Consider the following 15,630-nt stretch of genomic DNA (forward strand, 5'->3'; position numbering starts at 1 on the left):
ACAAGGGAGGACCAGAGATGACCTGAGAGATCGTGTTTCTCCTGCCTCGTCGTTATATACGCGACGAATGTTCCACGCGCTGGCCGTCATGCGAAGTGCACCCGCGGCATTTTCGTATTTTTGAGTGCCTTCTGTCAATCGCTCCCCGGAACACGGGCGTGCGTCCGGGGGGTGGTTTCGCAGACAGCGGATGGTTTTCGCCCGATGCGGGCGCGTGTTTCTCACGGCGCGAGTGGTAGAGGGTGAACGCGGGTGGTAGAGGGTGAACGCGGGTCGTAGAGCGTGCACGATGGGCGGGACGGCGGCAGGTGATCGACAGTCGGGGATGAGACTGACCATATGCGGTAGAGATTTGTCTTCGCCCGCGGATAGACTGACCCTCCATCTGACCCGATTTCGCGGGACGCTCGCCGGTGATCTGAGATATTCAGAGTTAGTTTGGCGGTGTGTGTTTATCCCTTCCGCGCTCGGGGGTGCGAGCGGGCATGGTCCCTGAGACGAAGCGTGGTGTGCGTCACTGACTCACCAATGCCTGCAGGAACCGATACCTACAGGAACACAAATGGGCGCATGGACGGGCCCACGGGAAAAGGCGCGTATCATCATTTATGACATCGACGAGGCGGGGATAATCATCGCACATGACTTCAACATGACTTATGCATGACCGCGTTGATTGCGTATGTTTTCGGTGCCTTGGGATAGTCAGGTGGCGTTCTGGTCGAACCTCACGTATGATGCACGAGGCGTCGGAAGTTCGAGAGAGTTGGACTTGAGGGACGTCCAACGCTCGAAAGAGTCGTACAGTTGAATCGAGAGAAGGGCGGCGACTTACCAGCTGAAACTCAAGTCTTGATTTCCGCACATAACGCAGGTTACGAGTCCGCCGTGCAGGCTGAATGGGCCATACATGGTCAGTTACACTCTAGGGCGTACTGATCAGTCAAAAGGTACTGTGGTCGACTTTGGATACCTACAAAGCGAATTCTACTCTGACTTCGCAGCGGGTTCCTCCATACGCGCCAACTTCTCTTTCGCCTCCTCCAGCTTCTGCCGGGCGACTTCCATGGCCGCCTGCACGTCCTCTTTGTCATCCCGCGCCGGATCCGACAGCGCGCGCTGCAGACGACGAAGCTGCTCTGCGCGGTCCCGTACTTGGGCTCTGAGAACCACAGGCAGGTCACCCTCGTCCGTCTTGAAGTCGACCCAAGCGGTAGAGTCCGAGCGTCGGAAGTAATCCTTCAGCTTCGTACGCGCTCTCGATGCTGCCCTCACATCGATAAACTGGAGCTCGAAGCAGGATCCCACTGCGGGACATGATCAGACGAATGATATCGCATGCTACGTCAAGAACGTACGACGTGTGAGGGACACCAGGTCGCGACATGAGGCTTCGATGTGCTTCCTTAGCTCCTGGGAATCCACGTTCTCCAGCCGTCTGACGAAGAGCGTGTCCTTGGGCCGGACCCCCGCTGGGTGTAACGGGTCCTTTCGAGGGTAAAGTCTCTCGTGCAGGGCCTTATTCGTGGGTCCGCCGACCGCCACCGGAGGTATCAGCTCGGGAAACAATGCGGTACCGTCGAAGTCGATGAGGCTGCCAAGTCGCGCGCGGACCTTGTCGACGGAGCTAGCGTGCGCGAACAGAACGTACGCATGCCTGCGCCTCGGGCGGTCACTTGAGTTGGAAGCGCGCTTGCCTGGGGCGTAAGGGCCTAGCTCGATCAGCAGGTGCAATGAAGATGAGCTTGAGAAAGCGCAGCATACCCAGTGTCACCCAAGTTGCGTGGCCAAATTCGTCTGACAGGAATTCCTTCAGTTTAGAGATGGAGGTACCATCGAGGACGTTGCTGAGGCATATCGTGCGCTTGCGGAGAGGTGCTGATCGTGCCGGTCGAGGACGAGGTGGTGATTTCTTGGAATCTGTATCTGTCGAGATAGTGGCGGATGGCGTATCTCTGGAATTTCCACCTGCGGAAGGTCTCGTGTTGGGAGGACTGGAGAGTGATGTAGCGATTTTCCCGTCCGGGGGGCCGTCGACCCTCTGCACCCATGACGCCTTCAGTCGATATAGTACGATATTTCACAAGAGACAAACCTCTCTATTGTTCTCATCGATGGACTTGCATCGCAAGTAGGTAACGTGGAGTGCGCGCCTGCTCGAGGACGCCACGGGTGCCAGGTTTACATGCAGCACGGGGCGTGTAATCCCAATGAGAGAGTTGCGAAGCAAAGGATTCATTCTATGCCAGCTCTAGCATGTCGAAGCTGGGAGCCTAGGTAACGTCCAGAGAGCCAGCCACCGTGGGTGCAGAAGGAGAGGCGTCGTTTGCGGTGGCCATCATGTGACCTGGAAAGTTCAACTTGGAATAGGGGCCGGCAGCACGGGCCGTCGTGTGGAGGCCGCCGCAGACATGCTGGCTGGAACTGCAAACGGAGCTGGTCACTGAATATCTCAAGGCGATATTCCAGACCTCGCTACCGTACACGAGCATCGAAGATATAAGCCGCAAGGACGAGCGCATTTAGTTCCGTGATCGATGTCTGAGTTCGAACCCCGCAGACTGCAAGCTAATTGTGACAATATATTACAGGATGAAAGACTTGGTATACGCATGGCGCATACGAGCGCATTTAATTGCAGTGCCCTCGGTCATGATTATCCTCGTCAGAATAGCTGACTGTCAGTGAGATGACCTCGCTCGAGGTATCCCTGCGTTCGTGAGCACGGAGGAGGGGATCAGACGAAGGTCCCTCGTGTGCGCCTTGACGAACCGCTGTAAGTAGAAAGACCAGCAATATAAGGGGGCGACAGCGGGAGGGAACAAGGGATCCGGGTCCAGGCTCCGAAGTTTCCACAAAAGAGAACAATGGGAGAACAAAAGGAGCAGGCCGCCGTCGGGCCGACCAAGCACGTGCCCCTCCGCAGGACATAAATACTATTTTAAATACGGGGCGCGGGCGACCATCCTTCTCCCAAACCCTTCCTCCCTCTCGTCAGTTGGCTTGATCCCACCTCGCCGTTAACTGCTTCCCGAGGATGATAGGCAGTGTGGGGAGCGGGACTCGTTCTGCTTCTCACACGGCCCTGATTCCGGCGATCCGAGGAGAGGACGGGTGGGGAGCCTCTGGCGGCGCGGTGCGGGCTAGCGCAGCCCATGCCGCGCGTGGGGAGAGGCGGTGGATACTCAGCTCGTGTTGCTGGTCGAGCTTCGGCTTTGGGCAGTAGCGCTGAGCCGCCTGACACGCAAGGTTATAGGGTAGGTCGCGCACTGGCATTTTGCCGCGCCATCGCCCCCTGGCACTCGCAGGTTGGGCGCAGGCTGTCCATGTTGTACTACCTGCCGTCGGGCAGATGTCGCAGGGGTAAGCCGGGTCTCGCTACACCGCTGGGGGTGTTCGTTTGAGGGCCGACTCCCTCAAGCAAACACTCAAATTTTTGGAACCGCATTCAGCCCTCGCCGTCGTGCGAGATACTGCATGCATGTAGTACCAGTAACTAGCCTCCTTTGTAGTCGCTTAGTGCTGTATCTCTAGTCGCCACCATAACGGAAGCATTCGAAGTTACGAGGAGACGCGACACACGGCAGCGAATTGTTCCTCGTTGAGCTCCAAGTGGGAACACTTGGAACACCTAAGTGATATTCGGACTTTGAGTTGCTTTGAGAGCGCCCCTGCCTGCCCAAAAAGGGACAACAAAAGAGAGTGGCAGCCGGCCGACGGTTTGATCGGATTATGAAATGGTCGCATGCATTACCACGTTCCTTTTCCAGTACAAAAGCACGCTCTTGCTCTTGCTTCCGACACCCACCTTGCAGAACGGCGCCGCCAACTGGCCTGTATACCTCCCAAGAGAGACCACCGTGGATGGTGTCTAGGCGCCTTCTGCAGTGGCCCCTCGGCGTGCTGAGAGGTTGACCATTGGGGAGGCCAATCTGTAAGAGGCGGTAGGCGCCGTGCTCGCGCCGTTGCCGCTGGCGGCGGCGTTGATGCTGCTTTCGTCGCGGATGTTATAGAGGGATCCATGCTTGTGGCCCTGCCCTTTGGCATCCGCATAGGAGGCGCTATCCATGATGCTTGATGTGGCTTCTGGCTGGTCGAGTGGTCATCGGAAAAGCCGGGTGTTATTTCCGCTGGGCTACCTTTGGGTAGATACACGTGCTTGCATCGATTTGGGGCATCTCCTCGTCGAGTCCTCAAGAGGGCACGTAATTTTTGGAACCTCATCTGAGCCACTTCGTTGGCAGCTGCCTCGCTCGATCATACATAGGTAGTAGTGGTTACTTGCAAGTCTTGCTCCGTGATAGTAGCTGCTGAGTTCAGTCAAACAAAGAGATCAGTGCGCGATCACAAGTTTCGGCCGATTTCCCAGAAAGGAACAATAGCGCCTTTGTGTCTGCCTTGGCCAAGAATTGCCGGTATACAAGTCGTCGAGCGCGCATGCCCACGTTGCGAAAACCAGCCAATAATCATCTTTCATCTTCGCCCTCCACCTTTGCAACCTTGTACAGGGAAAGCGCCTCGCCACACGGCCTGAGTCGCGCAAGCCCCCCCAAAAAACAGATGCACGTACCGCAGCAACTCTGCTCTGCTTGTCACACTGATGTTCAAAAAATCATCTCGCGAGTGCACATACAATGATTGAGGCTTCATTCGACAATTCGATACAGTTTGTATAGATACAATACCCGACAACACCTAGTGCATCATCGGCACAGTCGAGTCGGTCTTCCCGACTTCCACCCACAACTCCTCGACGGTCTGCTTCGGCGCGGCGAGGCGCTCGGGCGTCGGCTGGAAGCACTCAGGAAGCTTCGTCGATTCCCAGGACTCGCCGTTCAGCAGCTTCGCGATGCCGCGCGAGCAGGTGAAGGCGCGGGCCATGCCTGTTCGCTCGTCAGCTCAGGTTCGACGACTCAAACACATGTCCACGTACCATGTCCCGAATGCCCAGCAGTGATAAACGCGCCCGGCTTGCCGTGCACAGCGCCGACGTAGGGAACAGCCTCCGGTGTGTACCCCATGATGCCCGTCCAGTCGACAAGGAGACCCTCGTTGAGCGCCTCCACGCCCCACCCGGTCATCGTCTTCTTCATCACCTCGCGCAGGTACTCGGTGAGGTCCGGGATCTTCACGCTATCGTCGGTGTTCCCGATGAGGTTCTCGACGGGGACCGCCCAGCGGCCGCCGCCCACAATGATCGTCCCGTCCTTCGGGCGCTGAATCATGTAGTCGAAGTTATTCTGGTTTGAAGGTCGGTCAGCCTCATCGCCAACCTGGGTCTCAGGAAAGAGTTGAAACTCACCACCCCCGTCCGATGCGAATACGTATGCGTCAACATATTCTTCCCCGAAAACGCCTTCGTCGGAATCACCGCCGAGCACTGACCCCGATACGGCGCGATCCTCCCCAAGAACTCCGGCAGCAACGTCGCCGTGAACGCGTTCGTGCAGAACACGACCTTCCCCGTCGTCAGCGTGCCCCTATCGGTCTTGATCTCCCACTTGCCCGACGCGGCCTGCGAGACGGAGCGCGCGGGCGTGTTCGTCTGCAGGTTGAGGCCGTGCTTGTCGATGCAGAGGCGGATGAGGTGCGTGACGAGCTTGAAGGGCCAGAGGGAGCCGGCGGGGAATTCGTAGGCGGCGACGACGCCGTTGGAGCGCGTGCGCTGGTACAAAGGTGAGATGGGGGGAAGAAGAGAAGGGAGGGCAGAAGTACCTTGGCGGCGTCCTCGGGGTCGGTGAAGGCCTTGACGATGCCGTCTACGACACCGCCATCCGCGACGAACTCGTCGTAGTTAGACTTGAAGAAGTCCGCGCATGATTGGTCGAGGGCAACGTCTGGGGTACGCAGGTCAGCTTCGAAGTTTGTGAAGGATGGTAGACGCACCATACGAGAGACCACGCCAGAAGTCGCAGTCAATGCCCTCCTTCTTGACGATCTCCTCGACAAGATTAAGCGTGTCCATCTCATTCTGGAGGATCTTCATCGCCTGATCCTTGCCGAACTGCGTCTTGTAGCCCTTGTAGCCTGGAGATCGGACTTCAGTCGCAAACTCATGACCGACATACGCTCAACGCACCTCTGTAGCAATCCGGGCGGCAATGACCCCCGTTCCTCCCAGTCGCGCCGTAGCACACCTCGCGCGCTTCGAGCATGACCACATTTTTAGGCGGGTTCGGTCCGTTGAGGAGGAAGTATGCAAGCGCGCCACCACTGATACCGGATCCTATGATCGTGACGTCTGCTGTCTCCGGGAGAGCTTCAGTCGAGCGATGCCCGATCAGCGGAGAGCTCCGCCCGCCTTGCAACCAGAAGGACAAGCAAGGATCAGGATGCGGGTAGCCCGGAGGCGTCGGGTTCGCAGCGCCGTCCGCGATCGTGGAGGTCATAACGGGATACTGCGGCTCTTTCGACTCGGGGGAAGAGGGGGAAGGAGGTGCGATGGGCGTGGATGCGCTGCTCCCCATATCAAGGTATCCGTGCGAAGCGCGTTTATCAACGAGAAGGCCGGTTTTAGATTGGTAGGCGGACTATGGCGGTAAGGGAGGGGCTGCGCTGGGTGCGAGCGACGATAAGTGAGCACGGGAGGGCGAGGACGGCGCAGTCATCGGGGTTCGTCGGCTCTGCCGCGGCAGCGGGCGCTGACGAAGGACGCCCTCTCCGACTTCGTGACCTTGACCGCCACAATTTATATGGAAGTATGTGACCGAGGAGGAGATCGTCAGGTCCCATGATGATAGCCTTTCTTATCGTATAGATACGGTCTATGGGATGCGGTGCGGTCGCCCGCTTAGCGAGTTGAATGCGTTTCTTGCTCGAAAGCATCTATCGTCGCCTGAGGTCACGGAAATTCGGGGACAAGTCGCCATCCATGTTGAAGTTGACGAGCGTCGAGGACAAGAGCCAGTCAGCGCCGAGATCAACGAGCACGAGCAGCGCACGCGCAGCGTCGGCAAATGCCGCCCGCCTCTTGATTTGAACTTCCACTGAGATGTGTTTGCAAACCGAACGTCACCACCACGAATCCCGGCATCTCCATGCCAGCCGCTCGCTCTTTCGTCGGTGTCAACCCTATCAGCCGACGCTTATCTTTCGCACGCGCAGCCATTGCCATTGTGGCGCCAAACGGTTATCGCCAACTTGAGCAGATGTCTTTATAGCGGCGTTTCGGGGCTAGGCCAGTTGGTTCTTCCCTCCCACGACACAAGGCGCCATGTCGGATATCGAGAGCAAGACGTCGAAGAACGAGGACGTCGTGGTCTCGACGCTCGAGGTCGACCAACATGATACCTCGCGTATGGATACCACGCGAGGGTTGAAATCGCGGCACATACAACTTATGTATGTTCGCGTTTAGACGCGTATGTACCTACGAAGCTAACGATGACCTTCAAGCTCGATCGGCGGTGTCATTGGAACGTAAGATACCCTCCCGTGGTCTCTATAGCTTATGTCTTACAAGCCCTTCGCTTGCTATAGTGGCCTCTTCAGTACGTTCTCCCTTGTCAGCTCAAGCTTCGAAACTAACGCGCTCTCAGTCGGCTCTGGTCGTGCCTTGGTCATGGCGGGTCCCTTATCCTGCCTTCTTGCCTACAGCATATTCTGCCTCATCGTCTGGGCCAGTGCGTAACGCTACCCCTCCCCCGCCTGGCTTTGCTAACTCCAAACCTCAGTCTCCCAGCCCGCCGGCGAACTTGCCTCCCTATACGTGAGCTCTATCATGAGTGCGAAAGGAAGGTCACGAGCTGATCGCTTCCTAGGCTGTCAACGGCAGCTTCGTCCACTGGACCCATCGCTTCATCGACCCCGCCGCGGGCACCGCGTGCGGTTGGAACTACGCTTGTGCGCACACATGATCTTTTCCTCTTCCCTCGCTTAGATTGCTGACAATACCGACAGACGCCTGCATCGCTTTTGGATGCGCGGACATCGTCGCCGTCACGGGGTTGTTCCAATACTGGTCAGCATACCCTCCTCTCCATCCCTCCGAAATTCGTGTACATCCTACACAATGCCGAAACAGAGCTGACGAATGGTACAGGCTACCCGACACGTCTCCAGCGATCTGGGTCTCTTTCTGCTTGGTCGTATTTTTCTGCCTGAACGCCTTCGCGGTTCGACTGTATGGCGAGGTGCGTCTCGCTGACTCACGATTTCTACTACTTTCACTAACGCCTTTCGAAGGCCGAATTCTACTTCGCATCCGGCAAGGTCATCCTCATCATCGGGTTCATCATCTTCACCTTCATCGCCATGCTCGGCGGGAACCCCGAGCACGACCGCTTCGGTTTCAGATACTGGAATGAGGTGAGTGTTCCTCCCTCCCTTCCACTAACCCTTTGTCACTTTTGGCTGACTCCTATACCCTCCAGCCCGGTCCAATGGTCGAATAGTGCGTGTGGTGACCTTGCGCCTCGACTAGCCAAGCCAATCTACTTTCGCTGACTTGCGTCTCTAGTCTCGTCAGCGGATCCCTGGGCCGCTTCCTCGGCTTCTGGGGCGTCTTCCGTATTGCAGCCTTCTCCATCGGCGGGCCCGAGTTCGTCTCGATGTGCTCTGGCGAGGCGGAGAACCCCAGGCAAACTATACCCAAGGCTATCCGGTAGGCAGTCGTGATCCCTCGCAAGAGCTCGGCAGTCCTGACTTCGGGGCAGCCGCGTCTTCTGGCGTCTTGCTACTTTCTACGTCCTCGGCATCTTGTGCGTGGGCATCCTCATCGCGTCCAACGACCCAGACTTGATTGATGGTATCGCGAACGGTACTGGTGAGTTGAGATAAAGTGTTCCCTTGGACGACGAAAGCGAATGCCGACTCGTTCCTCAGGTGTCGGCGCCTCGCCCTTCGTCATCGGAATGGAGCACCTTGGCATCCGCGTCCTCCCGCACATCATCAAGTATGTGGCCCGCGTACCCTCTTGCGCAGGCGAAGCTAACCAATGGCTGTCCAGCGCCGTCATCATCACCTCCGCCACCTCCTGCGGCAACTCCTTCATCTTCGTCGCCGTGCGCTCCATCCACGCGCTCGCACGGCAGGGGCAGGCACCGCGCGTCCTCGGCTACACCACCAAGCGCGGCGTCCCGCTCACCGCGCTCCTTTTCGTCCTCGCCATCTGCTCCTTGTCGTACATGACCGTCGACCAGGGCGCCGCCGTCGTCTTCGGGTGGTTCATCGACCTCGCCTCGGTCGCCGCGCTCATCAACTACTTCTGGATCTGCCTCGCGTGGATTCGCTGGGACGCGGGCATGAAGGCGCAGGGGATGTCGCGCGAGAACCTGCCCTTCCGCGGGATTTTGATGCCGTACTCGGCGTGGTTTGGGCTCGTTTGGTGTGTGTTGCTTGCAGGTGAGCTCTCGACCCTTCGCTTCCTGCACGAGCATCGTATCTGACCGTGCATCTACCTAGTCACCAACGGCTTCGCGGTTTTCATCAAGATCGACGGCGACTTCAACATCCAGGGCTTCTTGTGCGTCCTGCCTCCTTGCTCCTTACTCCTTACTCCCTACTCCCAACGACTATCATGCTCACCCTCCCTCAGCACCGCCTACTTCGGCATCGCGCTCTCCCTCTGCATCTACTTTGGCTGGAAGCTCGTTAAGCGGCCCGCGCTGCGGAAGGCGAAGGAGATGGATCTCACGAGCGGTCTCGAGGAGATCGACGCGGACGAGGAGTACTGGAAACAGAACTACCAGCCGCCGACGACGCTCTGGGGCAAGTTCGTCGACTGGCTGCTGTAGTCGGTCTTACTGGCTATTGTAGCCGGTCTTACTGGCTATATTAGTCGGCCAGACTTTGGCGTCCTGCTGGTCACTCCTTCGGGCACGGAGTCAAACGATCTGACGAGGATGTACGAGTTTTTCACGATTGCCATCGTTTGTATATACGGTACTGTAGCTGTCACAAGCCTTTACGCTCGTTCGTATCAGTTGCATCGGACGGAGCGAGTCGAGGGCATCGGAGCTAGTCGAGAGCATCGGAGCGAGTCGAAGAGCATCATCTATAGAGAGTAGAGTAGTGTAACATATCCAGGTATTGTATCATCAACGTCGCATAGAGGGATACGCATGTTTTTGGTTCTATCAGGAGTTTTGAGGTCTACCAGGATGGTCTTCGAGAGAACGGTGAGAACATCGGGCTTGAAGGAGAGAACAAAGAGCTTGAAAAAAGACTAGAAGCGGACGGTGCCCTCGGAGCTCGGGTAGTACTCGCTGTCGCACTCGCTGTCATACTCGGCGTCCATGTCAAGCTCCGCGTCAAGCTCGGTGCTGGTGTCGAGCTCGGTACTGGTATCGCTGCAGGCGTCAGAGTCGGTGAATCGGGCGGTGTCTTCCGAGCCGCAGCGACTGGGAATGAGGCTGGCAAGCCCGCGAGCATCCTCTTCATATATGGATGGCGATTCTTCCTTGACAAAGATCCGCGAGCCCTCGTTCGAGGTGACCCTCAAGCCCTCGCCGACGCAGACATTAAAGCCAGCGCTGCCGAAGACTCCCGAGCCCTCGCTGCTGAGCGGCGTGAGGGGCGAGGGAGGCGAAAACTGGGTCCGGACGTTTGAGAGGTTCTGGACGGGCTGCCCGTTGTTGAGGAGCGTCGTGATGTTGACTGGAGCAGGCGGAAGGTTGTTGAGACGAGGAGCGGGGTGATTGTTGAGGCCACGCGCAGGTGAGTTATAGACCGGAGGAACGAGCTGGTCGTTGACGCGAGGAGCTGACTGGTTGTTGACGCGAGGAGCAGTCGGGTGGCCGTCACGAGGAGCAGGATGATTATCCAGGCGAGGAGCAGGATGATTATCGAGGCGTGCAGCAGGCGGCGTCGGAGTCCTGTAAAACTGCGAGGAGTTGGAGCTGGACATTGCAGACTCAGTTTCAGTGTCATCGTAGCCGCTACTTCCGTTGCCGTTGTTTGAAGACCGGTCGTCCTGTGAGTCGTCATCCTCGAAAGGCGCGCCATTCCCATACGGCACACCATTTCCAGGCCAGAGATGGTCGTAGAATGGGTCTTGCATGCCCGCGAATGGGTTGATGTTGTGCGCTTGCATGGGCGGCTGAGCTTCGTATAGCGGCTGCCCTTCATATTGCGGCTGAGCTTGATTCGGCGGCTGCGCCTCGTATCGCGGCGGTGGCATGTCGAAGGGATGGCCGAAGACGGGATCGAAGTACGGCTCGGGCTGGTTCATCCGCCATACCTCGTAGTTGTTGCGCAGCTGCATCGTCGTGTTCCGCTGCAGGTTCTCGAACCAGAGCCGCTGGCCATTCGGCATAATGCCACCGAATTCAAGGTGCTGGATCTCTTCGAGCTCGAGTCCTTCGTAGGTATCTTCCAGTCGACCAACATGAGCGGCCTCCTGGTCGACCGTCTGAAATGGCGGCATATGACCCTCTGTGGCAAAACCGTCGTTGCGCACGCCGTGCTCTTGGCGCACGATCTCGCGCCAGCGGGGGATGAGCGCATCCAGCGTGAACCTCTGGGCCATCTCTTGCCACGTCGCCTGCTCAGTTTGTTCGCGCTCGCGGATGTCCGAGCGCTGCGCGAGGGCGAGAAGAATGCGATGTCCGATAGGTAAATCGGAGTAGAAGCCAGGCAGGGAAGCCTCGTAGCCGTGCTCAATGGCATCGAGATCCTCGTAGAGGCGGATTAGGTACGCGCGCGAGGTGACGAGCTGGTTATAGCGGGCGGGGCGGATGCGGTCGATCAGCTGGTTCTGAAGGAGGTCGAGCTGGAGGCGGAGGGCCTGGAGACGAGCATCAAGAGGTCCAAGCATACTGGCAGGATACTTGAAATGACGAAGGAAAGGTTGTGGCAATGATGTTCTCGAGATGAGGCTAGTTGAGCCGCTGCGCGAGAGATGACCGACCTTATATACGGCGGGGGAGGACAGCTAGCCGATAAGAGGCTGTTCAGCGGTGCCGTAAGGACCACAAAGTTTGCCTATGATCCTGGTCTTTTGGTCCTGGTCCATGCAAGTTCGTGTGAAATTTATGGCCATAGAAGACGTCAAAAACATAAACCGTGCGATCCTTCGAACTCCTGTGCGGGACAAAGAGCAGCTATCCGATACCTTGGGCCTTAGAAGCCATATCGAATGAGAGGAAGTCTCATAGTCTACGTAGCTGCCGGCTCATAGACAGGTTTACGTGAAGGAACACAGTAGTCGAAGAAAAGACCAGGGTACCGACCTCTGTTTGACTGTGCTCCGGACACGAGCGAATAGGGGCACTTTCTCACGAGCAGTGGCAATGGACTTCGGTCTCAGCCTAACTCGAGGACTCCCTCTTACCAACCCTTTGATTGCCACCAGGTGTTCCAATTTTCGACAGCAATGCCACAGCGAAAGCGTTATCATGAAGATCATCATTCGAGTAGCAACTGCGCTACGCGCGCATCGAAGTACAGCTCGAAAACTAGTATGCGTATCATCAACAGAGTGTGCCGATAAATACTCCTGGAATAAAGCAAAACATCATAAAAGTACAACCGCCGCAGCGTAGGCTGGGCGGGACAGTGCGCGCTGCGAGCACAAAGCGGCGAGCGTCGGTGGACAGTTCCTCGACATCGACCATCCGTACACGCGGGCCGCGGCTACGAGCAGCAAGTCCGGTGAGTGGACAGCGCTTAGTGACCGGCGGCGGCGGGCGCGAAGGTGCCGCGCGCCATCCGCTCCTCGAGGGACATCTTCTCGTGGGGGTATAGAGGCTCCTTCTCGATGGTCTTGTTGCCGAAGAAGTACCGCTGGACGTAGTAGGGGATCTGAAACGAAAATCAGTCATCTCAAACATCGACCATCGACGAAAGTGGACGTACCATGCGGAACTGGTAAGCAGCATGCTTCCTGCTCGAGACACTGAACACGGCGTCGAGCTCCTCGAGTGTGAGGCCCTTCGTCTCGGGCAAGAAGAAGAACACAGTGACAAAGCCGAAGATGTTCCACGCGGCGTAGTAGTAGAAGGCGCCCTGGCTCGTGAACGCGCGCAGAAGCGGCGGCCACGTGAGCGAGAGCACGCCGTTGAAGAACCAACAAACGGAGACGGCCCAGGACATGCCGATCTCACGAATGTATAGCTGGAAGGATGATGAGCGAAGTCGAAGCGGGCGTGGGGAAAGAGACATACCGGGAAGGACTCGGCGGAGTAGGTGAAGGGGACAGGACCCTCGGACGGCGAGTAGGCGATGCAGTGGAGGTATGTGCCCAAGGCAACGCAGGCAATACGCGCAGTCGACCCTGCTGGAATGTTGAAGCTGGCGCCGGTGAACCAGAGGGCGAGTGACATGAGCGGGAAGCCGATGAGGAGGAGCTGACGGCGACCGAAAGTATCACTGAGAGCGGAAGTCAGTACCCCCAAAAGATAGTCGCAGATCCATACTCACATCGTGACGATAGCCGGGAACGCGAAGAGCCAGTTGCAAGCGCCCCACCCGAGCGACGCGCCGAGGGCAGCGAACTCGGTGGCACCAGCCTCCTTGAAGATAGACGACGAGTAGTACGCGATAACATTGATGCCGCAGAACTGCTGCATGAACATGACGAGGCCGGACGCCATCATACCCTTGCGGTTGCGCGCCACCGTGACCATCTCGACGACCTTGTTGCGCTTCATCATCGACGACACCTCGTGCTCCGCCTCCAGGATCTCGTGCGCGAGGTAGAGGTCGCGCGCGGCGAGGATGTCCGCGTTGCGCAGGCGCTGCATCGAGCGGAAGGCGTCCGCGTAGCGCTTCTTCGACATGTACCAGCGCGGGGACTCGGGGCAGAAGTAGACCTGCGCCATGACGATGAGGGGCGGGATGCACGCGGAGCCCAGCATGAGGCGCCAGTTGAGGCCCTGGATGCCGTGGTCGGGGACGTAGTAGAAGGCGAGGTCTGCGACGTAGCCGATCATGATACCGAAGGCCGTCCAGGTCTGCCACTGCATGACGAGGCCGCCTCGGATGGACGCGGGCGTGCACTCGGCGGCGTAGACAGGGACCGTAGCGGACTTGGGGCCAATACCGAAACCGAGGAAGGCGCGAGCTGAGGCGGCGATGAGCCCGGAAGTAGCATAATCGTGGAATGGAGACTCACCAATCATCAAGTGCCACCAAGAGTCAGTGAGAGCAGACCAGATGCAGGTGATGCAGGCGATACCGCAGGTGATGAAGATAGCGCCGCGACGGCCGAAGTAACGGTTGAGCGGGTCGGTGAACCAGTTGGCGAAGAGGGAGCAGGCGAAGTAGGGCATGGCGTTGACGATGCCTTGGAGCCATTCGTTCCGGGTGTCGCCGTTCGTCTGAGGGGGAATACCGAAGTCGGTCGGCCAGAACAGGTTCGCACCGTTGATGGCGCCTACGGAAAATTAGCGAAAAGATATGAGGAGGACATATAACTACGCACTCTGATCCATGCCCTGGACGGCGGCTGCGAGCGAGCAGCAGATGACCATGTAGTACAGCGTTTTGGGCTGCGACCACTCTGATCAAATGGTGTGAGTATGGTGGCTTTAGTGAAGATGAATGACAACGCACTGTGGGTGGTCTCCCTCCTAAGCCACACCTTATCCTCTTCGGTGAGCATCTGCTCTTCCTCGTATACTGCCGACGGAAGGTCAGACGAAGAACGGGTAGTAGAGAAGGGGTCACGTACGTCCAGGGTGCGCCGCCACCAAGGCGCCCTTCACAAAGGTGTCCGCGAGATCGGGGCGTTCGCATTGCCCCGCGAACTTCGTAGCGCGTTCGACAAGCTGGTCCCTCGAGAAGATGCGGAGAGGGTTCGCGAGGCGAACGCTGATATCGAGGTCCTCCTGACTCTCGATGCGCGACTCTTCGCTCTTCTCGCTGATGTACTTCTCGTCGTGGCCCATTGTTAGCGTCGGCGAGAGGGAGCGGTGCAAAGAAGCCGGGGAAGGTAGATCGCAGCGAAGCGTACCGTGGGGCCCCACTGGAGTACGGCACCCACCTTATATACCCCACGCCAGTGGTCTCCAGGCGCCAGGAACCTCGCAGCGGGAGCTTGGGAAAAATTTTGTGACGGGATTTGTATGTTGGTAGCGTCGGCGTGGCCGTTTTGGGGTCCGAAAGGGGCACTGAGACGCCCAAAAGCGGGAAGATATGAGGTCGATCATACCGATAGAGTGGCTGGCGCTGTATGGAATGACGAATTGTTGGTATTGCGTGGAGCGGGAAGCATGCCAAGGAGGAGGACATGTTGATGCGGGGGCGGGGGGCTGCACTGCTTTCAGGGCGAGCGAGGACGAGAGTACGGAGATGCGCCTTTACGGAAGTAATAGCTGCAGAAAAGTGAGACACCCATCCCGTCCGCTCAATCCAGGCCGCTCTCGCTGCCCTTCACCTTCCTGAACTCGAAGTACTGCTCGCTAGAGGCTCCCGGATAGGCTGGGCGCCCAGGGGATAAGCGCAGCAGTATGTCTCGGAAAATACAACAATTGAATCTGGCCCATGTGACAAGCACGATGGACGGCATTAGCGTGTGAACGCCGCCCGCGCTAGTGACGCACTCGGAGCCTGCCGCTGGCAGCAGTTTGCAATCCCCGCGCCGTCCCCGCGTCTGCCGAGCGTCGGCTGCGGTACGCGCCCAAGACGCCCGCATTCCCCCGCGCGCTGCCGCGCGATGGCCGGCGTAGAACATTTGCCCGGGCGCGGGAG

At 58.0% G+C, this 15,630-nt stretch overlaps 5 protein-coding genes across 5 annotated transcripts; 1 reads left to right on the forward strand and 4 right to left on the reverse strand.

Annotated features, from left to right (window-relative positions):
• Positions 1-593: 593 nt before the first annotated feature.
• Positions 594-2,326, reverse strand: SCHCODRAFT_02580019 (uncharacterized protein). The gene is made up of 5 exons (XM_003031094.3): positions 2,096-2,326; positions 1,765-2,041; positions 1,359-1,712; positions 836-1,307; positions 594-695 (listed from the first exon to the last, which is right to left on the reverse strand). The coding sequence occupies exons 1-4, from the start codon at positions 2,237-2,239 to the stop codon at positions 988-990; spliced, it is 1,095 nt and encodes a 364-aa protein (XP_003031140.1). The 5' UTR covers positions 2,240-2,326; the 3' UTR covers positions 594-695; positions 836-987.
• A 2,369-nt stretch (positions 2,327-4,695) lies between these two features.
• On the reverse strand, positions 4,696-6,389 carry SCHCODRAFT_02504654 (DAO-domain-containing protein; the record flags this gene model as incomplete). The annotated part of the gene is made up of 6 exons (XM_050343155.1): positions 4,696-4,883; positions 4,934-5,240; positions 5,303-5,665; positions 5,716-5,837; positions 5,887-6,027; positions 6,080-6,389. 6 exons carry the CDS (start codon positions 6,387-6,389, stop codon positions 4,696-4,698), a joined length of 1,431 nt encoding a protein of 476 aa, XP_050199448.1.
• Positions 6,390-7,138: 749 nt separating this feature from the next.
• On the forward strand, positions 7,139-10,078 carry SCHCODRAFT_02627701 (uncharacterized protein). Its single transcript, XM_003031495.2, has 16 exons — positions 7,139-7,341; positions 7,396-7,419; positions 7,480-7,490; positions 7,539-7,622; positions 7,674-7,708; positions 7,761-7,842; positions 7,900-7,960; positions 8,042-8,132; positions 8,185-8,307; positions 8,373-8,392; positions 8,459-8,602; positions 8,655-8,764; positions 8,824-8,893; positions 8,948-9,342; positions 9,403-9,463; positions 9,536-10,078. The coding sequence occupies exons 1-16, from the start codon at positions 7,214-7,216 to the stop codon at positions 9,732-9,734; spliced, it is 1,638 nt and encodes a 545-aa protein (XP_003031541.1). The 5' UTR covers positions 7,139-7,213; the 3' UTR covers positions 9,735-10,078.
• Positions 10,079-10,165: 87 nt separating this feature from the next.
• On the reverse strand, positions 10,166-11,755 carry SCHCODRAFT_02689254 (uncharacterized protein; the record flags this gene model as incomplete). Its single annotated transcript, XM_003031092.2, has 1 exon — positions 10,166-11,755. The coding sequence occupies one exon, from the start codon at positions 11,753-11,755 to the stop codon at positions 10,166-10,168; it is 1,590 nt and encodes a 529-aa protein (XP_003031138.1).
• Positions 11,756-12,323: 568 nt separating this feature from the next.
• SCHCODRAFT_02627703 (uncharacterized protein) lies at positions 12,324-15,163 on the reverse strand. The gene is made up of 8 exons (XM_003031091.2): positions 14,612-15,163; positions 14,494-14,559; positions 14,363-14,440; positions 14,054-14,314; positions 13,360-14,002; positions 13,104-13,308; positions 12,796-13,053; positions 12,324-12,741 (listed from the first exon to the last, which is right to left on the reverse strand). The coding sequence occupies exons 1-8, from the start codon at positions 14,826-14,828 to the stop codon at positions 12,607-12,609; spliced, it is 1,863 nt and encodes a 620-aa protein (XP_003031137.1). The 5' UTR covers positions 14,829-15,163; the 3' UTR covers positions 12,324-12,606.
• Between the last annotated feature and the right edge of the window lie 467 nt (positions 15,164-15,630).

Source organism: Schizophyllum commune (genome assembly GCF_000143185.2).
Source record: "Schizophyllum commune H4-8 unplaced genomic scaffold SCHCOscaffold_7, whole genome shotgun sequence".
In the NCBI taxonomy this organism is placed as follows: Eukaryota; Fungi; Basidiomycota; class Agaricomycetes; order Agaricales; family Schizophyllaceae; genus Schizophyllum; species Schizophyllum commune.